Source organism: Halichoeres trimaculatus, unplaced genomic scaffold, assembly GCF_033239565.1.
Source record: "Halichoeres trimaculatus isolate MK-OKI-2021-1 unplaced genomic scaffold, fHalTri1.1 fHalTri1_scaffold_11, whole genome shotgun sequence".
NCBI lineage: Eukaryota > Metazoa > Chordata > Actinopteri > Labriformes > Labridae > Halichoeres > Halichoeres trimaculatus.
In genome coordinates, this window is record NW_027437189.1 from 5,035,522 (window position 1) to 5,060,037 (window position 24,516).

General features: G+C 41.1%; 1 protein-coding gene across 1 annotated transcript; it reads left to right on the plus strand.

Annotated features, from left to right (window-relative positions):
* Positions 1-6,559: 6,559 nt before the first annotated feature.
* Positions 6,560-24,380, plus strand: olfml3a (olfactomedin-like 3a). Its single transcript, XM_074680719.1, has 3 exons — positions 6,560-6,870; positions 11,808-12,129; positions 21,506-24,380. Exons 1-3 carry the CDS (start codon positions 6,760-6,762, stop codon positions 22,291-22,293), a joined length of 1,221 nt encoding a protein of 406 aa, XP_074536820.1. The 5' UTR covers positions 6,560-6,759; the 3' UTR covers positions 22,294-24,380.
* Positions 24,381-24,516: the final 136 nt, after the last annotated feature.

Consider the following 24,516-nt stretch of genomic DNA (forward strand, 5'->3'; position numbering starts at 1 on the left):
TCTCACGCACACTGTCGTGAAGACGTAACTTTGAATATGGTGTGTGTTTGTTTTAGAATTAAATGGAGATCAGATTGATACAAATCTTCTTTGTTCAAGACAACTTTTAACTGGATAAGGTGCGCTGAAGTAAGGTATTTATCAGTACAGTTTGAAGCATGACATCAAGCTAACATTGTAGCATCTGGCTATATATTTGCCCGGTGCAAGTAAACACTGTCAGTTTGTATGTAAACCCGGTGCTCTAAGACATGTCTGTAATGTGTAACGTTAGTAAATCCTGGTTAGCCATGTCCTGCAATTAGGTAAGGTATTTATCAACAGGTATAAAGCGCTGTTGTTTGAAACATGAAAAGCAAGCAAACGTTGTCAGTTTGTACCGTAGTTTAGTAGCCGGCTATATTTAGAGCTACTGTCCTGCCAGTCATCTACCAAGCAGAGCTACACTGCAAAAAAAATGAAATCTTATCAAGTATTTTGCCTTTTTTTCGGTAGAAAATGTCTTTTTAGACTTAATTAGACTTGTTTAGAGTTGTTTAAAGACAAAAATAAGGTCTAAATTAATTGGAACAAGTAAAAAAAATCTGCCAAAGAAACAAGAAAAAGTAGCTAGAAAATTTGCTTGAAACTAGAATACTGTTTTAATATGAGTAGCTTTTCTCTTGTTCCATTGGCAGATTTTTTTAAACTTGTTACAACATCTCAAACCTCATTTTTGTCTTTAAACAACTTGAAATAAGACATTTCTCTGGTGAATGTGGCTCTAATTAAGTCTATAAAGACATTTTCTACTAAAAATAAGACAAAATCAATTGATAATATTTATGTTTTTTTCAACGCCAAGTAACCTCACGATCAATTTTTCAATAAACATTAGCACAAAAAGTTTAGCTCATGCTCTATCTCTCTCCTGTTTATCTTTCTTCTGCTCTTCTGTCCTTTTTCTGTCTGACAGTTAGGCTCCAGTGTCCACCATCACTATAAAATTAATCACAGAAATCGTTTTTATCGTACTGTGTGACAAGAAACAAAATCTATCTCTGTGAGAAATCTGGTTTCTCTCTAATTCGACTCAAAGTTCAGTGAGCACAAAGCCCTCATTTATAAAGGTTTGCAGCTTATAAAAACATTGAAATGTTGGATTAACAACAAATTTATCTCCCTTAAATTATAGAGAATCATGTAAAAAACAGACATAAAATTAAAGAAGTTAAGTAAAATAGAAAATAATTGTTTTTTTTAATAAAATTCTATCAGAAAACTTAAAAAAACTAGAAGTAATTGATCATTTGGCTTTGAGTGTATTTATTTTGATGATCGTAATAAAAGCACATGAACTCCTCTTGAGCTCCACGTGTGATGTGTCTCTGATCAAACTGCAGGTCGTCGTCCATTCTCATTCTAAAAGCAGCTGTACCCTGTTACCATGACGACGCTCAAAATCTGGCTCACTGTGTGTGCCGACGTAAAAATAGCCGAGTAGGGGGTCCGCGGTTCAGTCCAGGACTCGATGGGAAGACAGCGGGCAGCCGACAATCAAAAGGAGGAGCGTGATTAGAGTCACTGGAGAGTCTCTCAATCACACCGTGAGGATGCAGCAACAAGCTGAAAGCCTCCAAACTCCAACTTCCTCCTCTCTGAGACGAGTGTTCCTCCAGCTTTAGAGCTCCTTATGGGCCATCCTTTAAACCCTGGGACAGGGAGCTGATTGGAGTGTGTCTTTATTGAGAGACTGTTGACATTTCTTCTGGAAAGTCAGTTAAACGAGCAAGAGGGCACTCAGGGGGAGCTCAGACAAAAAACAATAGAAGGATTAAAAACGAGCAGAAAGCGCAGACACTTAAACGAGAAACAGGCTGGAAAAACATTAAAATTAACCAACAAGAGACATGAAACTATTGAAGGAGACTCATTACAACATAAATGGGGACATAAAGACAAACCAGACATTTGTTGGTCATGGACACTAAACTGGTTTTGTCTTCAGTGATATTTTTTACTATTTTTGCTCCTGTGTTTGTCTGGAGATCCTACATGTAACCATGGCTGCATTGTTTACATGTGAAATCAGCTGTTAGCAGCCTGTAGCATGTCAATGCTAACTAGTGCAAGGCCGGATGTTTCCCCACAAGCTTAGGAGAAGGAGGTGAGGATGACGTGCTGGTGCTTAGGTGAGAGCTAAGTAGCGATGACATTGACTTGTCCTTCCATGCATGAGTTGGTGTGTTGGGGGTGGATGGTGGTGGGTTGATGTGTGTGTGTTTATGGTGGGTCGTTGGGTCACTTTATTTAGATTTTATTCATTTTCTTTTTGTCAAGCACTTTGTGTCACCACTCTTGTGTATGAAAAGTGCTTTAACAATAAAGTCTGATTGATTTATTGATTGATTGAAAAAAGCACATACCCCTCTTTGAAATAACCTTTAGCAGCCTGGTTTGTGTAGCCTGATGTTTACCTCCTAATAGACCACAAGCTTTGAGATTGGTCTGATCTTCTGGGATCTTCTTTCTTGCTTTATCAAGTTAGTGTTTGATCAAAATCTATCAGCTTTAATTTAACAACACTCACCCAGAATCTGACCATCATGGAGACAACACTGCCCCCAAGTGTTCAGGCAGAGTACTGCAGACAGTCATGTTGTGCTCATGACAAAGACTGTGTCACAATTCAGAGGCTGCAGCCTTCAGAGGACCCGGCCTTCGTAGCCTATGTAGACCGCAAAGGCCAAACTGAATTGAGACAGTATGGTCTACGAAGCATTTCCTGTTTGTCACCCTCGGTGCACACAGCGCGGCCCTCACCTGTCAGGCTTACATGACTTTTCAAACACACTTAAACCAAAACCTCACATTTAAAACAGTATGTTAAATAATTTTTATTATTATTTTTTTACTTTGCTTTATTATTATTATTATTATTATTATTATTATTATTATTACTATTATTATTATTATCATTATTATTATATTTTTTAATTCCCTGTAAAATAAACAAAAAAATAAGATAAAATGATTAAATGTAATAATAAATGATAAAATTATATGTTTTAATTCCCTGTAAAATAAACAAAAAATAAGATAAAATAATAAAATGTAATGATAAATAATAAAATTATATTTTTTAATTCCCTGTAAAATAAACAAAAAATAAGATAAAATAATAAAATGTAGTTTTTATCCAAAAAAATGAAATAATGATAAATAAAAAAACACCAAGCAAGTCACCCCCCCCCAAAAAAAAAATAAAAATAAAAACAGAAACAAAAAATTTTTTGAACATACACATTTTTCTTAGTAATGAGAATATTTTAAAAAAATAACTGTTTTTTTTCTAAGTATATTACTTAAAACAAGCCCAAACAACATAATTTTACACAGTAAAACAAGAATCATAATTTTATTTAAATCACAATCACATAGTTATTGTTAGAAATCCCTCACAAATGGATATAACAGGACTCTTTCTGGTGTTCGGCTGTGTCCATCACCTTCGGCGTTCATGCGCAATGAATCTTGGGATACGTGAGGCTAAGAAGGATTCAACAAAAAAGAGGCTGGATTTGTTTTTATCTTGTCTTTGAGTTCATAAAGCTTCAAGTGGAGACTGATCAAATGTTTGATTGAGTCATTTTCTTTGATTCAGGCTGGAAACAAAAACAGAAACACAAAAATAATTGAAGGAACAGCTTAACAAAGAATGATTTGACAAGGAGCAAATGAATCCTCTCTTCATAGCTCATGATGAAAAACCAGAGCTCTGACTGCTGTGGATCCATATCTACTGTGTCAGGATAACTGATTACTGAGCCAATCAGTGACGACTCAACTCTCGTGGGGTTAATCAGCTCACCTGAACCAAGACTCAGACAAGCACATGTCTACAGAGGATGTAAATGAAAATGAGCCTTTTCTCTTGAGTGGAAGAGAAAGAATCAGATTAGTTTGTAAAAATGAATAAAAGCGACACAAAAGTATCTTATCTGCCATTAAAGATCACAAACAGCTTTGATTTATAGGTGTATGCTGTATTAGAGCACTCAGAAACATTAGTTTATCACTCTATACACAGAATATTAAAGCTACAATGGATAATGACCCGTGTAATATTCACCAGCACTAAAATGTTTCCATACCCACAGAGGTCAGAGGTCAGGTGTTGTTTCTCCATCTGATCGTCTGTGTAATTTCAACCCTCATGCACTGTTGCTCCTGCAGATTGTTCACTGTTCACTCGCATCAGAGGAATGCAATCTCCGTCCACGTCTCGGGGAATTGTTATCGACTGATTCGGGCTGTCGATGAGGAAGCCGAGCTGGCTGCCGGAGCCCAGAAGACGGATCAGCTGAGAGCTTTCACAAACTCACCGCCCTGAGGTTTTTATTACTTTCATAAAGGAGATCAGCTGTTTTTTCTTTGGCGGTTTCTCTTTTTTTATGCAGCTCCACTTTTTTTGTTTCTGTGAATGTAAAAAGTTTGTTTCTCTCTGATTTCTTGTTTCTAATCACGGTAACTCCCTCTATCTGACAGATGGTGTTTGTTAAGCTGCAGCTTCAGCAGCGTTATTATCACACAGGTGTCTCTCAAACACTGGTTAAAAACATGAACTGAGGACTCTAGTTTTGCTCTTTTCACATTTTTGTTTTGCCATTTTGACAGAAAAGCTGAAAACAGACAGAAAATGTGGGGAGGAGGAAGTTGAAAGCAGGGAAGAGCTGAAGGTGAAATCAAGGACACAACAGACTCTATAATCCCTGAGCCAAACCAGCTCCTCTAACTTTTACTTCATTTTCTATTTGGAGCTCTTTTCTCACTTTAAATTACAAAAATAATACTGAACACCTCACAGTTATACTCAGGACATTAGTGTAGTGGGAGATTTGAATGATTATTAATTCAAAACTATAAGGTAAAAGTCAAAGATTTAAGATAGTTAGTCATACTTATTACATATAAGTCAATATTATGAAACGTTAAGTTTTAATTCTGAAATAACAGTTAAAAAAAGAAAGAAAATACTAACTTATTTTTGTTGAAAATTAGAAAAAGTGTTGGACTGCCACAGAAGCAATCTATCCTACACTAAAAGCACGGATTGGAAAAAATAATATGGATGAAGACACACCACTGACCAACAGAGGGAGCCATTTGGAGTTCTGTGTCCAACCCTCCAGCGGAGAGACGGCCGACTCTACTTCTGAGCTACGGTGATATGGAAGTCTCTGTATTGACAGTAAGAACTCAAACTAATTTGCAGCTAATCTAGAAATTAGCAGAGAGCAGAAACTGAGGTCTTAGCTTCGCAGCTTGCTAAACAGCTGAAGCCACGCCCCCAATTATCGCTAGTTATTGTGTCGTAATCTTTAAGATTCAACCCAAACAAATAAATGAGATAAACAGAGACAGATGTAGGATATCTGTATGACTGTATCTCTATATTTGTCTTCGTTGTTAGGCGCCGCCCTGTTGGTTGTGGCTGCCTGTTGCAGCAGCTCTGTCCTCTGTCTTCTGTTTCTTGTGATTTTTCATCTCTTTTTCGTCACTTTTGCATTTGGAGTGGGTCATTACTTTGTATAGTTATATGTTGAGCGTGGACATCAAACTGGTTTTGTCTTCAGTGATATTTTTATGACTTTTTCTCCTGTGTTTGTCTGGAGATCCTACATGTAACCATGGCTGCATTGTTTACATGTGAAATCAGCTGCTAACTGGTGCTAGGCCGGATGTTTCCCACAAGGTGAAGAGAAGGAGGTGAGGAGGACGTGTTGGTTCTCAGGTGTGAGCTAAGAAGTGACGACATCGACCTAGCCAAGCTAGCTGTGCTAACCCAGCAACAGAGGGAATACCACAAGGCAGAGTAGCATCATGCTATTCACAGACATGGCTAACAGAGCTAACACCAGACACCAACGCCACATTGGAAGAGCTTCACCTGCTGTGAGCAGACAGGATCCAGGAGACAGAGACTGAACAGACTGCTGAAGAAGCTCAGTCCTGGACCCTGTGGAGGTGGAGGCTGGCTGACTGGACAATGATGGACAAGCTTCTTACTTTTGTTTCTTGGGGATAAATAAAGCACTTTCTATTCTATTCTATGTGGTCTGAGGGGGTTTCCTTCACGCTCACTGTCAGCCTCTAGTGGACACTTCAAGAACTGCAGTCTTCCTTCACATTCAGATTTTACTACTTGGCTTGTCAGCTACTCATCAGGGGTGGGGTACACCGCCTTCTGCTCAGGTTTCCAGTCCATCACAGACTTCATGTAGACAGACAGAAAACCTGGAGTCACTAATTAACCTGACAAGACGTCTTTGGACTGGAAGAGGGAGACAGAGTGGCTTACACTGAGGCATCAAACACTTCATCATAAATAACTCCTGCTGGGAATTTTTCACAGAGTGGAAAGAATCCAAATCCTTCCCCCACAGCTTATTGACAAAAGCCTTTAGTGTATTATCACAGTGTGTACAACATGTGCAACAACTCACATCCCGTGCACGGAGCGGAGCAGCACTCTCACTTTCTGAGGACAGAGAGGGGTAAGAGGCTCAGAGCTCCTCCCTGAGAGTTTGTGAAAACATTCCAGCAAAGTGAGAGCGGTCAGAGATTCCGAGACTCTCCGAGCGGCCTGCCGCGCTCGCTGTCCTCCTCTCCTCTTCAGAGTTTGGAGTTTAGATGTGAAGCTCTGCAGGAGGAGACCTCAAGAATCCTCCAAAAGTGGGACGCACGCAGAGACTCAGCCGTCCCATTGATCGGCTCACAATGAAGCCGGTGTTACTCTTCCTTGTTTCCACTGCTTGGACTTTGACTGGAGCCCAGTATTACTACCAGGGGCTGATGGATTATCTGGAGAACAGGCTGCTGGCCATAGAGGTAAGAAGAAAAACAACTTTATAGCCTCATAATTCATCACTGCCTCCCAAGTGACTCTGCGAAGTCATTAAACATAAAAAAGTGGTGTTTTTGTCCCTCTTCCTCCTCCTCCTCCTCCTCTTTTTATGTGATTTTAATATCTTAACTAATGCAATCCAATTAATGCAATCTTTGCTCAGCTCATCAACTTTGCCCAGGCCTCCAGGGGGGATATCAGCTGATGCATTCAACACGCAGTTTCCGTCCAACAACATTACAATTCCTGCAGCTTTTCAGGCAATGACACATCCGTAATGAGTACAAGCGCAACCTTTTGGCTGCCATGACATCGAGAACACAAACAAAGCAAAGCATGATCTGCAAAGAGCTGGAGGAAAGGGATGAAAGTTCATTTCTTGACGTTTGTTGGCTCAACACAGGAGAGATTTCAGCAACGTCTCCTTAGAGTAAACCTTCTTATGTACAGAGGGGAAAATAAGTACTGAACGCGTCAACACATTTATTTCCAAAGATGCAATTCAACACAAAAAATGATTTTGTGGAATTAAGTACGATAACACAGGAAAAAAGTATTGAACACGCTAACTGAGACTCATCTAATACTTAGTGGAGAAGCCTTTGTTTGCAATGACAGCTTCCAGAAGCTTCTTGTATGTTTGAACTAATGACCCACACTGCTCAGGTGTGATTTTGGCCCATTCCTCTGCACAGATTATCTTTAAATCTGGAATATTCTTTGGTGCAGATTGATTTTCTTTGAGAGTCAACTTTGCCGTGTGCTTTGGATGGTTGTCCTGCTGGAAGGTCCAGCCACGTCTCATCTTCATCATCCTGGTGGATGGCAGCAGATTCAGATCAAGAATTTCCCCATACATGGCTCCATTCATTGCTCCGTCAGTTATATGAAGTTTGCCAACACCATGAGATGAGAAACAACCCCATGCCATGATGCTTCCACCTCCAAACTTCACTGTTGGTGTAGTGTTTTTTGGCTGATGTGCAGTGCCATTTCTCCTCCAAACATGGTCTGTAGTATGACAGCCCAAAAGTTCAGTTTTGGTCTCATCTGACCAGACAACATTCTCCCAGTATTCTACAGGCTTGTCAAGATGCTGTTTAGCAAACTTTAAACCAGCTTCAACATGCCTTTTCTTGAGGAATGGAGTCTTGCAGGCTGAGCGTCCATAGAGGCCATGGCGGTAAAGTGCATTGCCTGTTGTTTTCTCTGTAACAATTGTACTTGCTGCCTCCAAGTTTTTCTGGAGCACTTTCAGGGTGGTCCTTGGCTCGTTGAGTACTCTTCTGACTATCTTTCTGACTCCCTGGTCAGAAATCTTCAAGGAGCTCCTGTGCGTGGCCTGTTGATGGTAAGGTGGTGCTTCTTCCACTTGTGAATAATGGCCCCAACGGTGCTAACTAGAATATTCAGGTGCTTTGATATAAGTCTGTAACCAGTTCTGTTCTGATGCTGAGCAACAATCAGGTTGTGAATGTCTTCAGAGAGCTCTTTGCCTTTACCCATCATGAGGTGTGTGCTATTTAACTGCTTGGTGAAAAAACGACCTTTTTTATAGGACCATCAATTTGCTCTAGCCCAGCTGATGTTGGTTTGCACTAATTGGAAGTTCAAGTAATAATTACTGACAGATTTCAGGTGGTACGGTGCATTTCCTTGCCAAAGTATACAGCCTTTCCATGGTGTGTTCAATACTTTTTTCCTGTGTTGTCGCTCTTAATTCCACATAATTATTATTTATGGACCTGAACGATGTGATTTGTTTTCACGAGTGGATTATTTGAGTTAATACCAATGTCTGGGAGAAATTTAGTTTAAATCACAGCTTTGGAAATAAATGTAAAGAGAAAAAAGTTGATGCGTTCAATACTGATTTTCCCCACTGTATTCATCAAGTGTGTTTTTTTTAGCATAGGGGTTTTCTTTTTTCATCAGCCGTGATGCCGCAATGCAAAAATGACAATCCTAAGGCGGTTACCAGCATGAAATGAATTGTCTATTTACAGCTTAGCCCCCCTGTGGCTCCCCTCCGGTCTCATTTCCAATCTGCTGGTCCGACTCTAGCATTGATGTGAACACGGAGAATCATCAGCAAGTTTTCATTGGACTTTCATTTCCTTTGGACCACAGACCCACAGCCGGCGCCGTGAGAAAATGAAACCACGGCACGGAGACAAAGGAGAGGCCTTCGGTTATTACATTCTGCTGTGAATAATTTACCTGTCAGCTGCGCGGTGACAGTCACAACGCGGATCAGACCCACCGCTGAGTTGTTTGGTGATATGATAATACACCTGTGATTCATATTTTACCATCTGGGATTTTTTATGACAGGAAACAAGACCGAGACCTGATCCCAATCCTCCTTTTTTCATTCTGAAAACACTTCAAACTCTCTAGCAAAGTTACATCAGGCAGCGCTCCCCCTGTGTGATGATTTGTTCTGCATCCAGTGAAGTCCACAACAGGCCGTTTCTGAGCAGCTCTTTGAGTCTCTCCATCTGTTTTCATCATGTGGAGTTTGCAGCCCTAGCTGGAGGCACAGAGGATGAGCTCAGGCTACAGCTGAATAAGAAGTTGGGAGGTATGAACCCACCCACTGTGGACCAATTCAACCCCGGTTGTTACATCAACCTCGCTCTTTTGAGGAGTGTTTCTGTGTCCCCGTGGAGGAGGAGCTGTTTGAATGTGCGGCCTTCAGCGGCCCACGTCTCAAAGTTTTAAGTGTACTCATCAAAGCAGAGTGGATCACTTGAAAGACACAAAGAGCGAGGAGTGTTTGATACTGTCAGGTTCTGAGGAGTGAATACATGTAGAGACAGGTTATTTAAGTTTCTGTTTCTATCATCTTTACTCAGTCTGGCTGCCCTGTGATTGGCTGATTAGATATTAATGCTAACAAGCAGATGGACAGGTGACCTTAATCAAAAGGCTGAGGAGTGAACATCACCCTGCATTTCATACAGGTAAACTGTCAGCAGCTCAGTCTTTAGTAAAAGAAAAAAGGAGAAACGTGTTTGTTTTTGTGATAATCAGCGCAAAATGTGGTGAAAAAATGAGAAAATACAAGAAAAGGATCTGACAAATCACCAAAGAGAGGCACAAAGGCCTAAATGGTGCAATCCATCCATTCATCCAAACGTCTTTCCTCAATCCATCTGCCCATCTACCCCTCCATCATCAATCATCCATTCATCCATCTATCCATCCATCCATCAACCATCATCTATTCGTCCATCTAACCATCCATCCATTGATCAATTTATCCATCCATTTATCCATCCATCATCCATCTGTCTTTCCTCCAATCCATCAATCAGTTCATTCATCCATCCATTCATCCATCATCAATCTATCCAAAAACCCATCCAACGGTCCATCCATTCATCAGCCATCATCTATTCGTCCATCTAACCATTTATCCATCCATTTATCTGTCTATCCATCTGTCTTTCCTCGGATCCATCCATCCATCCATCAATTCATCCATAGTCCATTCATCCATCCATCCATCCATCCATCCATCTATCCATCCATCCATCCATCCATCCATCCATCCATCCATCCATCCATCCATCCATCCATCCATCCATCCGTCTTTCCTCCAAAACATTGATCCATTCATTTATCTATCCATCCATGAATCCATTCCTCTATCCTTCCATCCATCTTTTCATTCATCTACCAATTATCTGTTCATCCACCAATCCATCCATCCATTCCTTAGCCATCATCTATTAGTCCATCCAACAATCCATCCATTAATCAATTTATCCATCCATTTATCCGTCTATCCATATATCAATCCATCATCCATCTGTCTTTCCTCTAATCCATCGATCAGTTCATTTATCGATCCATCCATCATCAATCTATTCAAAAACCCATCCAACCGTCCATCCATCCATCTGTCTTTTCTCCCAACCATTGATCCATTAATTCATCTATCATCCATTCATCTTCCAATTATCCACCCATCATTCCCATCCATCCATCCTTCTTTCCTTCAATCCATTGATCCATCCGTTCATCTATTCATCCATGAATCCATCCATCATCCATCCATCCATCAATCCATCTTTCCTTCAATCCATTAAACCATTCATTCATCCATCCATCCTTTAATGCATCTATCCATCATCCATTAATCAACCTTTCAAATAATTTGTCTATTCTCCATCCATCCATCAGTCCATCCATTATCTACCCAACCACAATCCATTTCTGCCTTTATTTTGTTTTCACCATCCTTTTCTATCCACCTGTCCATCAGTTTTTAACCCATCCATCCATCCATCCATCCATCCATCCATCCATCCATCCATCCATCCATCCATCCATCCATCCATCCATCCATCCATCCATTTTAATATTTATTTATTTCTATATCCATTAAGCCATCCATTATCTTTATCCATCTACCTGCTCTTTATCTGTCCATCCATTAATTATCATCTATCTAATCCATTTATTTAATTATTTATCCATCTTTTTTTAATCTACCCACACATCAGTTCATCCACTGTTCTAGATAGATAGATAGATAGATACTTTTCACATCCTTAGGGAAACTAAAGAATCCTCTATTCATTTATCTATCTGTACATCAGTCTCTCTATCCTTTCATCTTTTAGTGTAAAAATACAGTCGATCATAACCAACCATGGTTGTCCATTGTTGTAATGAGTCACTGTATCAATGCAAAGTTAAGCTCGGTTAGATTGGCAGTAAGCTGATGAAGACATGATGTGCAGGCTATGTTAGCGTTCTGATATTAGCGTTTAGCTCAAAGTTTTGCAGTTCCTTGAGTTTCTGCTGTGGAAAGAGTTGTTTTGTTTCTGTTTTGGTTGTTGAACTGAGCCAGTAAAAAACAACTTCTGATGTATTGCAACACTTGCCCTGCTCTGTCTGTGTTTTTTAGGACCGTATGCAGTTCTGGCACGAACAAACCCACCGCTACCACACAGAGCTGCTCGACTTCAAAAAGCTAACGTCTGAGGCTATCCACGCTCTGAGCAAGGAGCACGGCCTGCTGTTCAAAGACCTGGAAGGAGCTTCAGTCCGGGTGGATCGGGTGGAGCGAGAGATGGACTATGTGGAGACGCAGACTTCGCCTCAGGCCTGTGCCAATAAGGCAGATAAGGTGGTGGAGCAGGGCGCCTGGGGGCTGGAGGAGAGAAGAGGAGAGGAAGAGGAGGAGGAGGAGGAGGAAGACTGGGAGGAAGTGCGCTCCAGAGTCTCTGGTGAGCTGCAGAGAAGCACACGCTCTCTTTTCTCTCTGCGTGGCGGCTGCCTCCGAGCTCTTTTTCATCCAGACAGCTCTCTGGCACAGGCAGAGTCTATAGCATACAGACGCTCAGTGAGTTAAAGGCACATTACACATCAAACCAGGGAATACACCACAGCTTTTCCAAGGCTTCTGTCCTGGAAAAGCTCCTGGAAAACTGGGAACAAACAGCGTGCTGTTCAGACTCCTTTAAGGACAAGCTTTGAGTCTGAGGGCCGTCATGTTTTCCAGGAGAAATGTGGTTCGGTGAAACTCGTTTATTTCAGCAGGGCCTCTTCTTTGTGTGAGATGTTTGAAAAACATAATCTTTAGATCCAAAGACGTGCTGCTGCAAACAGCTCAGAGATATACCTGCTGCTCACAGTCATTTATTCAGATAAATCAGGAACTTTAAATCTCTTTAATACCTAAAATGTACAGTTTTTAATTCCCATAAAGCCCAGTGGACTTTATGTGAGCGGATTGCACTAAAGCTTTCATAGAAACTTTTTAACAGTTATATAAGAGAGTGAAATCAACCTCCTAACATCCTGTCTGAAATCCAAACTCCAAATATGTCCCACTCTTTGATCATAGGAACTTTCCCCCAAATTAGGAACTTTTTAAAGCAATATGTGCTTTTCAACTGCAGGAACTAGGGTCTGAAGTTTTCACTTTCCAGAAGTCCAGGAACTTTAGGAAGCAAGACCTGCAAGATGATCATTTCTGATTGGTGGAATCGCAGATCGATCTTTGCCGTCGCAGTCGTGTGCACAGACTTTTCTTTACAGATTGGGGCCAGAAGAAAAAAAAAAAAAGCACATACAGGTTTATGAGTTTCTCCAACCAGGGGGGTACTATAGCCTGCGTTTTGGCTCCCAAGAAGATACTTCCGGTCAAAGCCATTCCAGGCCTTGACTGTCGATACCCTTCTTCTTCTATGGTGTCATTTTTGCTGAACAAGCTTTATCATTAGCTGCGTTTCCATTTCACCAAGAATTGTGTAAAGCCGTGATATTGCAATGTAAGATAGTAGCTTTTATTTAGTAATAGTGGAAACACTAAAATTCTGACAAATCAACAAATTTCAACAAAAAGTTTTTATTCACTCATTTGGCTTTTTTTTTTTGGAAGTTTCTTTATTTCAATTCTTTCCCAGAAGTCCCTGGTACGGGGCTCATACTGTAACAGCTCTGCTGTTAAGCCCTGTTTCCACCAAGCAGTTTATTCCAGTTTGTCTTGGCATGGGACACATTTTATGGCATTTCCACTGACTTATCCCCAGACAGATCCTCAAATAACTGAGACGAGCCATTCCAGTTTTTTTTGGGACCCTTCCCCCCGTAAGGTGGAGCTACAACACTGCAGACCTTTGATTGGTTGAAAGAATCATCACTTCCTGTGTGACAGCGGTTGCATTTCTCCTGGCAGCACACAGACTTCTCTGAAACAAAGCTTGATTGTTCTTTGTATCAAAGAGCTACATGCCGATCACAGAGAGGACGAAATGCTGGATGTCTTCCATATTTGCTCTTTGTTAACTGTGTCACATTTTTCTTCTTCGTTGGATTTATTAGTGAGGTACTCTGTGCCACGCTGCTATGGCATCAGGCTGTTGTATAACTGATGCAGCTATCGGCATCTGGTTCACACGCCACCTACCACAAGGGGGCACGGTTGGTTGTGGACATTCAAACAGGGCCAAGCTTAACCGAGCCAACCTGAGCCAAACCGTACAGATCTAAACCGGACTGCTTGGTGGAAATGGGGCTTCAGCTCTGTGTTCAATGCAGAAGTCAAAGAGCAGCAGGAGGGAGGGCAGGTGTGTGTGCAAACGAGCTGGAGATGATAATTTACTTTCGGTGTTTTGTTCCTGTCTGTTTTGAGTTGGCGAGGTCATGGCCGACAGTTTGACCCGCAGGGGCGGTCCTGGCTACTTTTGCACCCTGAGCGAAATATATATGATGTTTAATAGAATATTTACTCTTTCCCTGGATTTGAAGACACGTGAGCGAGATGTAGGGGTACACTGAACGACACAAGGCTCCCAACAGAGTATGCCTCAGTCAGTATGTTTCACTAGCAGGAAAGGAAGAGGGAGGGTGGGCTTGGGCGACTCAGAGGTTAAAGAGAGAGAGACAGAAGATGGGAGAGGAGAGCGCAACTGAGGTTGAAAAATGTACAAAACTTCTCAGTTTGGGATTCGGTTCAGTTCATTCACCCAGATGATTTGTTCGCTTTAAACTAAATGTTCACGAACGACACGTGTCCTTACGTAGATTGTGCCCTGGGCGGTTGTCCACATTGCCTATAGCAATAACCGGCCCTGTTGACCATTGAATAAAAACACAAGTATTACGAATTGGTCTTATCATTGCAGCCTCTGGGTGTACAAATTTATAACATACAATATTTCAACGCTGCTGAAAACAACAGTAATGGCCGTCAAAATGATGGTTCAGCTCTTAAAATGTTAGGGGTTTCCATGGTTACCGTCGGTGACAGTCCTCCCTCCTTCTGCCAAATCCTGGGACGAGATTTTTACTCAAGTTGTGGGCGATTCTGGTTGTAGTGGAAACAACGGCAAAGCGCTATTTTTCTTGTATTTAAAGTAAAATAAAAACAGATCCTAATGTCATACTGCCCTCTCCTGGTTGGAAGACGTCGTGCAACCACTTTTTTTTTTCTCAATACGTCACTTCCTTGATTGGTACAATCTCCACAAAGACTTCCCTGCCCCGTGTGGACACTTCAGGTACTGCCCCTTCTTTTTTTTGCACTTCCTCTTTGGTTTCCTGCTGCTTGGTCAGCCTTAATTTTGTGTTTGTGTTATAAACTCTTCTCCACGCACAGGACACAGAGACAAACGGCTCCACTTTATCCAAAGGAGCTGCTCAAATCCACACGAAAGGAGAAGTTTATGAGCACATTAAGCAAAACATCTATATCTTCGCTCTTAATTTGTTCCAGAAGCTGAACCCTTAATGGCTGATCAGTAAATCTCTTTGTTGCTGTTTATCCTGACTCATAATACAAAGCGAATGACACACACATTGATTCAGCCGGCTGAATAACTCGATCAATGAGGAATAAATCCAGGAATTATGAGGTAATATCAAAGAGGCGCTGCCGTGAATGCTAATGCTGCTAAGTCGCTACGTAACGCCTTCCTCCTCTCTGTCTCTGAGACCTCTTGTTCATTCCTGAGTCGTCTCCGTGCTGCAGACAGGAAGCTGCCCTGAAGCTGTGGCGATACACTGTGAGCTCGTGTTCTCATGAGTGCGCTCGGCACACAGCGATCCATTGTGAAGGTCTGTTTAGTGACCCAACACAAACCCAGCAGATCTGTGTGCAGGAGGGAACATCCTTTGTTGGTGTGTTTTAGTCGAACCTGACCCTCCTGCAGAGCGCCGGCCCTCTCCGCCTCTCTGTGTGCTGCACTGATTCCTCTTCCTGTAATGAGCCTCTGCGTCCTATTTCTCCCTGACTGCTTTAGATTCGCCTTAATTTGGAGCGCCAGATATTGACTGCTGCAGGCTGTTTGATGTTTTCTAAATGTTATCTTGCAAATAACATTTCAGCTTCATAGTGGAAACTCACTGAATCATGCAAATGGAACAAACTGTGTCAGCCAGGGATATAAATCTAAATTAAATTATCATAATTACATTCATTTAACACTTTTCATAACTATGCTGTCGTTTTTCCAAATTACAAACACACCACGCGCCCCAGCACACGAGTTCTGCTCGTAGGCCTGAAAACTTTATCACGTCTTCATCACTTCAAACATTCCTGACGTATAAAATGTCCTCAGGTGTTTCTGCTGAAGACGTGAACAGTACAGACTTTAATCTGCTCTGTCAGGGCTGAGTGGACGTGTTTTCATTAGATTGACAACAACCCAACAGCGGAGTTTACAACCCTCAGCTGTCAACACATTTTCACTCAGTATCTGATCTTTGTTGCTCCTTGTTTTTATACGCTGTAACTCGTCTAAAGGAGGTGCAGAAACATAAACAGTTTTTCATGTGGTGCGCTTGCTGTAAAGTTGCACACACTACACATAACATTTCTCCACAATTAGCTCCAAAACATCACTTTTTATTCAGATTTAGAGAAATATATTTGTCAAATATCATATATAAATGTTGAATGTTTTATCTAAATATCTATCTAAATCTACATGTACATTTAAACCTCTGCAGATTACCCAGAATGCAGCAGCACATCTGGTCTCTAACCAGCCTAAAACAGCACGTCACTTCACTGGCTGTCCCTCATCCAGGTCTACTCTCCTTCTGGTCCTCTACTCTCTGCTTGTGAAAGACGCCTGGTGCTCCCAGCCCAGCGCGGCTCCAAATCTCTAGCCAGACTCTTCTCCTCTGTTGTTCCCAGATGGTGGAATGAATTACCTAACTCTATACGATCCACAGAGTCCCTTTCTACTTAAAGAAATGTCTGAAGACTCATCTGTTCAGGGAACACTTAGACACTTAATCTGAGCCTTCTCCTCTTTGCCCTCAGGGGGAGAATGAGTCAGAAGGTCTCAGACCCAGATCTTAGTGAATTTTCAGCACTAATTACTTAATGTTGTTGAAGGAGCAGCAATTAATTGGTTTTTTTTTGGCTAGATTATTCTACAATATTAAGTTTAAAAAAAAAAATCCTACAAATGGCAGCACCTGCAGCCAAATAACTTGTAGCACTGTTATCGCACTAACTAGGTTTCTCCTTCTGTCTAAATTCTTGCTTGTGTAAAATGAAACTGTTAAACTGTAAATATTAAATGTCATGTCTAATTATTAAACATTACATTAGCTATGTTTCTAAACATTCAGTTTTTTTTAAATATTTAGCAAAGACTAAATCTTGAGCAAAGATTTTTTTAATATTCAGTCAAGATTTTACCATAACCAAATTCACACTCCTGCCCACTGGCAGCAGAAAAATAAAAGTTTGAAGAAGCAAAGTTGTCAAAGTTCTACTTCTTCAGTGTCGGCCAGAGGATCTTCAAAAGTGCCATTTATTTTTTTCTAACGGCTGATTTAGCCGACTGTGTTTGACTTTCTCAAAATCCGCTTGCCAGGATCACTTCCTCCAACTTTTATTTTGGTACTTCCGGCGGGCGGGAGTGTGAATTTGCATGTTAGCTAAATATTAAGAGATTGTACCTCAAGATTTAGAAATCTTGCTTAAATATTTAGTAATATATTTGCAAATGTAAAAAAAAAATCTTTGCAAACAAATGTTGAAATGTTGACCAAATATTTAGAAAACCTTTGCAAATATTTAACACAATTTTTTGCAAAATATTTAGAAATATTTGCGTAACATTTATCTGATTTATTTATTTTACTGACCCATGCTGCTAAATATATACATGGTGAAACACTGTGCACTTTATGTCTTCACTCTGACCAAGGTTTGATGCGTTTATTGTTTGTGTCATAAATGTGATCACTCTGTCCACAAGACAAATCTACCCTCGGATATAAATAAAGTAAAGTTGAAGTTGAATCTTTGATAAATATTTAGTCTTAGCTAAATATTTAGTATGAAAACTTAATGTTTATAAATGTAGCTAAATATTTAGAATAAGGAAATCTATTTATAACATTTAAAAATTACATAGAACAGTAAACATTTATGTGTAATATTTAACAAATATATTCCACAAATATAATCTGCAGAAAAGGTGATGCTCTAAAGCTATATGTGGAGAAATGTTGTTTGTAGATTGTGCAACTTCACAATCAGCACCCCATAATTTCACACACCAAATATCTGCAATATTTGCAGTTTCAGCCTCAAACAACTATTTTTTGGATCTTGCTTATAGAAATAAATGTTGTGGGATCTCCTCTTGAGTCAGGAGTTATTTAAAGTGGATTCAAACAAAATTTGGCTTCACAACACAAGTTTGAAGAGTGTTTGAGAGGCTGCTTTTTCCCCAGCTGGATCCTTTCCAGTTTGGTTTTGAGTCTCAATAAAATAAAATAAAGTGCTGTGTTGTCCTGGCTTCCATATCAGGATGTTTTTCAGAGGGAAACAGGAAAATCAGACGGGACTTAATGCTTTGAATTAGATTTCATAACCGGGTGTGTCTGAACAAAGATGGTGAAACCACAGAGATACTAAACAGTGTCTGTCAGATCCAAACAAAGCACTGTAAACATTTAAGTTCCTGAATTTAATGGATGTAAATATCTGCAAAGTTTCTGACTTTTCAATGAGTTTTTAAAGTTCTCAGCAACGGGATGACGGTTTTTCTTCAAAGCTGCAGTGTCATCATGTTTCTCATCTGTGACCTTAGAGCTGTCACTTTTTCAACATGAACTTTCACCTCGTGTCCGAATGAATGTTTGAAACTCAAGTAAAAAATGACAGCCTTAGTGAACATGAGGTGGAAATGCCAGTGCTGCCACATCCTCAGTAAAGAAAGTAGCTGTTTGCTGTCTCTAACATCCCTAAAACACACCATGAGCACAGAAAGAAAAGGTAAATACAGCGTGCTCTCTTCCCCGTCGAAGGCACTTCAGACAAGTTTCGGGCACTGTAGTGTGTTTTTGCCGCTCCTGAGAGCTGTTTAGCATTTTTTTTTTCACAACTGGGCTGCAAAGGGTGGTGACCAACCCCCCTACTTAAATAGAAACCCTCCTTCTTTATCCCAGCTTGACAAAAGTGACCCAGAAAAAGTTGTTAGATTTGCCATTAGCTTGTGAAAAATTGCTGAACATAGATACAAAGTTGCTAGGTTGGCAACATTGCTGAAAAGCAGGATTGGGGAGTAATGGATTACATGTGATGGTGTTATGTTAAAAGGATACAAAAAATGTAATCAGATTACTGGTACATTTGATAAAAACAGGGATTATTGAGCAGGATTACATTTTGAAACAAATTGGGTGTGAGACACGTGTGCAGTGGGCACACATGCAACATTTGAGTTTGCTTTGAAAAAGGATATTTTCTGTCAACTTTGTAAACAATATTGTTTTGTAGGCAAAGACTTGGATAAATTTGAATCAGTAGGTGTCCCGCCTGAATTTGCTTTATAGCTTTAATTTCCCCCTTTTTTAAAATTCAGAATGTGGACACCTGGTTTGTTAAAAGTGTAAAAGGAAAATTTATCACGTGTTTTCCCTGAAGGCTGAGGCCTTTGTAGGCTGCAGACCCTGGATTGGAACACAGCTTATATAGACAGGGGAGCAATCAAACACAGGTGTGAAACAAGACACAGGTGAAACACATGACGGGCAATCAAACGGGAGGAAAACACATGAGCTGTGTCCCAATTCAGGGGCTGCAGCCTACGGAGGCTGTAGCCTTCGGAGGACCCGGCCTTTATAGCCTGTGTAGACCGCAAAGGCCGAACTGAATTGAGACGGTCTGGTCTACGAAGCATTTCCTGTTTGCCACCCTTGATGTCACACAGTGCCGCCCTCACCTGTCAGGCTTACATTACTTTTAAACACACGTAAACCAAACCTCACATTTAAAACAGGATGATTTTTACTATCTTTTTATTACTTTGCATTGTCATTATTATTATCATTATTTTTAGTATAGAACCACCATTTACATGAGAGTAAGGTGACAACGTGCATTTTCAACATTTGATCAAGTGCTTGGGGGGATGATAAATAAAAAAGTCTAAAATACAAGCTGCTGAAATGATTTAATGTCTTTTTTTGAATTCCCTGTAAAAGAAAAAATAATAATAATGTTTTTTTTAAGTTTTTTTCTCAAGAGAATTTACATTTATGAACATATTTTAATATAATAATGAGAACATTTATAAAGAACTGGTTTCATCAGTATATAACTTGAAAAGAGCCCAAACAACACATTTTTACGCAGAAAAACAAAATATTCTTTGATGTTATAGAAACACTTCACATAGTTGTTGCCAGAAATCCTTCTTATCTGAATAAATCAGGACTCCTTTTGGAGTTCGGCCGTGTCCATCATCTTTGGCGTTCATGCGCAATGAATCTTGGGATATGTGAGGCTATGAAGGATTCACCGAACCCGTCCTTCGCGGCCCCCGAGATGGAAGACGGATTCGTCGGCCGCATTTGGAGGAGCCTCCGTATTGGGACAGCCTCCGAAGCACCGCTGTGACGTAATCGGGCTTCAAATCCAGCCTCCGTAGGCTGCAGCCCCTGAATTGGGACACAACTATGGAGAACTAAGGCCTCCTCAACCAGGTATTTTCCACAATGAGTATCCCTGTCGTTCGTTTTTATAAATACTTTTGTCCACAAGCAGCGGGCAAATCTACGTTAAGTGCGGCTATCGTTTACCGGTATCCACATGATGAAACCATAACAACCAGAGTTTTACAAAATCTTCACTTTGACCGGAGTTTTCAGAAAACATCTCTTTTAGCGACGTAAAGCTGCGTTACGTGTGAACGACAGGCGTAAACGTATTAAAAAAAAAAAAAAGCGGTTTCCCAAATACCCAGCTACATGTGGACATAGACTAAACCAGACACAAGGAAAATCAAGACAGAGACAAGATAAATCCAAAACAAAAGACCTACACAAGAACCAAAACTACAAGAAACAAGAGCTACTGAATCAAACAGGAAACAGAGAAGACACACAACAAGAATCACAAAGAATAAATAAAAAACTTAAGATACACAAAAAAATCCCAAACCCAAAAGAACACAAAATACGTAAAAAGAGTATCTACCTGACCAACATCAACATTTCTAAAAGATTTTACATCTTTAACAAGCTTTTGTAAATCCAAATTAATTTGAAATTGATGGAATTATTATAATCCCTCTAAACTGAACTCTTTTAGGAGTTAAATCTTTTCTTAGAGACAATTTAAAACAGTAACTGTAAGAAATCATCAATCTGGATGTATAAACCCTGCATTGAGGCAGCCAATCAAAACTGAGGGTGGGCTGGTGCCACGTAATGGTAATTATTTTGTATTTTATCTCTTAATAAGTTTGAATTTATAAAAATGTACCCCTGACTCTCAGTACGTGGATGTAAATGTGATTTGTTTTGTGTTGACTCTCCTCCAAACAGCCTTCGCCCCGCTCTCCTCGGCTGCCTGGACTGACGCTCTGTTATGTTTCGAGTTAAAATGACTCAGTCCAGGTTTACTCATCAGAGCAGAAGATGAACTGCTGTAAAATTGAAAAGACATCTGCTCTTTTATTAAAACGCCGTGCAGGCCTTGGAAAGCACTTCATCTCAACAAGAAGCATGACGTCTTCTCTGTGACCGGACGGGAAGACAATCAATCGAGAACATGTTCCTCTGGAGAGATTTACTGAATCACAACCTCTGCTTCTTGTTCTCTCTCTGTGTTTCTGTTTGCAGACTGTGTGGAAATCCTCTCTGGCATCAGATCCGTGAAGATCCTGAAGAGAGTGGGCAGTCCTAAGGGTATGTGGACCAGAGATCCCAGGTCTTCAAAGGTTTATGTCTTTAACGGGACATCAGGGGACGGCGTCTACCAGTTCAACTCTGTCCGTGACTTCTCCAGCTCCCCTGGCGTCTCCAGCAGCAGACGGATCAAGCTCCCGTCTGACTTCAGCGGCCCTGGCAGCGCCGTTTTTAACGGTTACCTGTACTACATCCAGCAGGAGGAGGGTGAGTCAGATGTGCAGGTGGTTCGATTCGACTTGAAGAGCGGCGCCGTGACAGACATCGCCATGTTCCCAGTGGAGAGCCACGCTCCGGTGTACAATCTCAACCCGGAGACTGTCGCAGACCTCGCTGCGGACGACGAAGGCCTCTGGCTTCTTTACGCCACCAGCGACAGTGAACCGAACATCCACCTCGCAAAGATGGACGCCGCCACACTCGATATAGAGCAAATCTGGGACACCAGATGCCCTCGAGAGAACGCAGAAGCTGCTTTCATCATCTGCGGGACCGTCTATGTCGTCTATAACACCCGCCTGGCGAGCCGGTCCAGGGTTCAGTGCCTTTTTGACGTCAATGACATGATAGTCAGCGAGGAGGCGCCGTTGCTGTACTTCCCCAGGAGGTACGGCGCCCACGCAAGTCTGAAATACAACCCTGAAGAGAAGCAGCTCTACGGCTGGGACGACGGGTACCAAATCATCTACAGGCTGACCATGAAGAGGAAAGTGCTGGTTTGACGGCAGGAGAGTCGAGTTATCAAAGGCTGGGAGGAGGATCATGGGGAAACGGTTAGACTCTCAGTCACAGGAGATAAATCCCACAGATCGTCCTTCAGAAGTGGACGTCTCTGGGCCTTTGAACCATCCAGCAGTTTTTTTTACTTCAACAGCATGTTAGAAACACTGATTCAGTTTGATAAATGGACGTACCCGTGGGGTTTGAAGAGTAAAACAAAACAGATTGGTGTAAAACCTGACCAACATGGAGTGATCAAATTTCTTTACTTGATTTATGCTTCTGCACATATTTTGATGTCTTTATGGTTCAGTTCTCAAGCTTAAAGTGTAAATAAAGCTCAATCCATGGAGCAATACCAGTCGAATTCCTTCCACTCATCTCCTTTGGTCTTAGTTTTGTGTTGAGTCAAACGGATGGGACCCAAAACACAAGGAGCCAGAAAGAGTCTCCTCTCTGCCAGGGCGGCCCGGCTCAGAGCGGGTAAGGAGCTTTGGTTTGGGGTTAAGCTGCTCCTCTTTCACTTCAAGAGAAGCCAATTGGAGAGGTTTTGGGAGCTGCTCCAGATGATGAGCAGGTCTATTTAGAAGGGGACTTCAGGATAAAGGTGCAGGTTGCAGCCCCGTTTACACGACAATGTTTCATCTGAAAACGCTAAAACGCTGTGAAATTACAGTGAAAAAAATCTCTGTTTACACGGAAACGCAGATGGACTGAAAACGCTGTAGTAAGCATGCCAGGCCTGCAGGTGGTGCTATAACTGTCTTGTCCAGAAGCCGCTTTTGGTAGATCTCCACCTAAGTAGAGTTGAGCCGATCATCTGATGTATTGGGGAATACAAAGTTAAAAAGTGGCGCAACAGATGCACATTTTGTATGAAGACAGTCAGCAGATTCAGCAGATTCAGCAGCACAAGCCCAACACGGTAGTTCGCGGCGATCGTAACAATAGTACTGTTGTCCTGTTGTATGCGCGCGCTCGAAGCGGAGTGTGACGTCAGCGTTTCCACTGAAAACGCCGGCTTACTGTTTACATGGCAACGGTGTTGTGAACGTCTCAGAAAAATCCCACTCTGGAGGCCGTTTTCAAAAGTTTGCATTTTAGGTTGGCTGAAACGTTGTTTCCGTGTAAACACGAGGTTGAAACGCAACAAAACTTTTGCGTTTCACCCTAAAACCGTTGTCGTGTAAACGGCCCCTAAGGTGGTCCAGGCAACTCATCAGGAAGTCTTCCAGGAATGTCAAAAGAAAGGAAAAGGAGATCCTGTGGAGCTTGCTAAATTTCCCATTTGGTTGAGAACACCCAAGGATTTTTTGGAAACAGCTGGAAAGTTTTAAAAGAGGGACAACAGGCGTCTCTTGGACAACCTGATCCTTTCTAACTAGAAGGAAATGGATTGATAGATCAACTCTCGGCTTCAGAACCAAGGCAATGTCCACATGTAGCCTAGGGTGTGGGAAAAAAAACATATATTTTTAAACTTTTAGACCTGTCATCCACATGAAACCACAGTTTTACTTCATTATTTTTTTTTCCTGAAAACTCTGGTTTCATGGCTTCATGTATACGTCAGAAAACAGAGTTTTTGGTTCTCAGTTGAACGACCAAGGTTTACTCTGATTGGCTGGAACAAGTTTTATGTCTGAAAAACACTGCCAAATATGGAATTAGCATGTTTCAAGCAGAATTTATTGGCGGATTTTCCCGGTGCGTGTGGACAAAATTATTTTTAAAAATGTATGAGGGGATATTAGTTTTTGGAAATACCCAGCTACATGTGCTACCAATCAGAACCCTAATTAGGACCTAATCGTCAGCACCTGTGAGCATGGTCCCTGCAACAGAGGTCAGTAAGTGTCTGCTCCAACAATGGGAACAAAAAAAAAAGGGTAAATGGATAAAAAAAAAAAAGGTTTTCTTATTGAAATTTGATCACAGTGAAAGGAAATAGTTCATTAACTCCTTCTTACCTGCTCTTTTATCCGACATTTGGTCTCTTCTGGCTACAAAACCCAGACAGCATATGCCAAAACACTGAGCTTAAGACCCAGTACATTGGGAGCTCTTACGGATATGTGTTCTAACATTAACAGACCTGTTAAACTTTTTGGTTTTATCCCAGGTTTTATTCTGAGATAATGTTTGTAATGATTTGACTCTTCATAAATAAAGATTGATTGGCGTCCAAATGAAAGAAATCCAGTGGTAGACTTTGAGCTAGCTCA

What these genes read in the sequence shown, in the direction of transcription:
- olfml3a (XM_074680719.1), top strand. Translation starts at nt 6,760, where the DNA reads ATGAAGCCGGTGTTACTCTTCCTTGTTTCCACTGCTTGGACTTTGACT. An exon ending in ACAGGCTGCTGGCCATAGAG is followed by an intron (nt 6,871 to 11,807) that starts GTAAGAAGAAAA and finishes TGTGTTTTTTAG; the next exon opens with GACCGTATGCAGTTCTGGCA. An exon ending in AGTGCGCTCCAGAGTCTCTG is followed by an intron (nt 12,130 to 21,505) that starts GTGAGCTGCAGA and finishes TTCTGTTTGCAG; the next exon opens with ACTGTGTGGAAATCCTCTCT.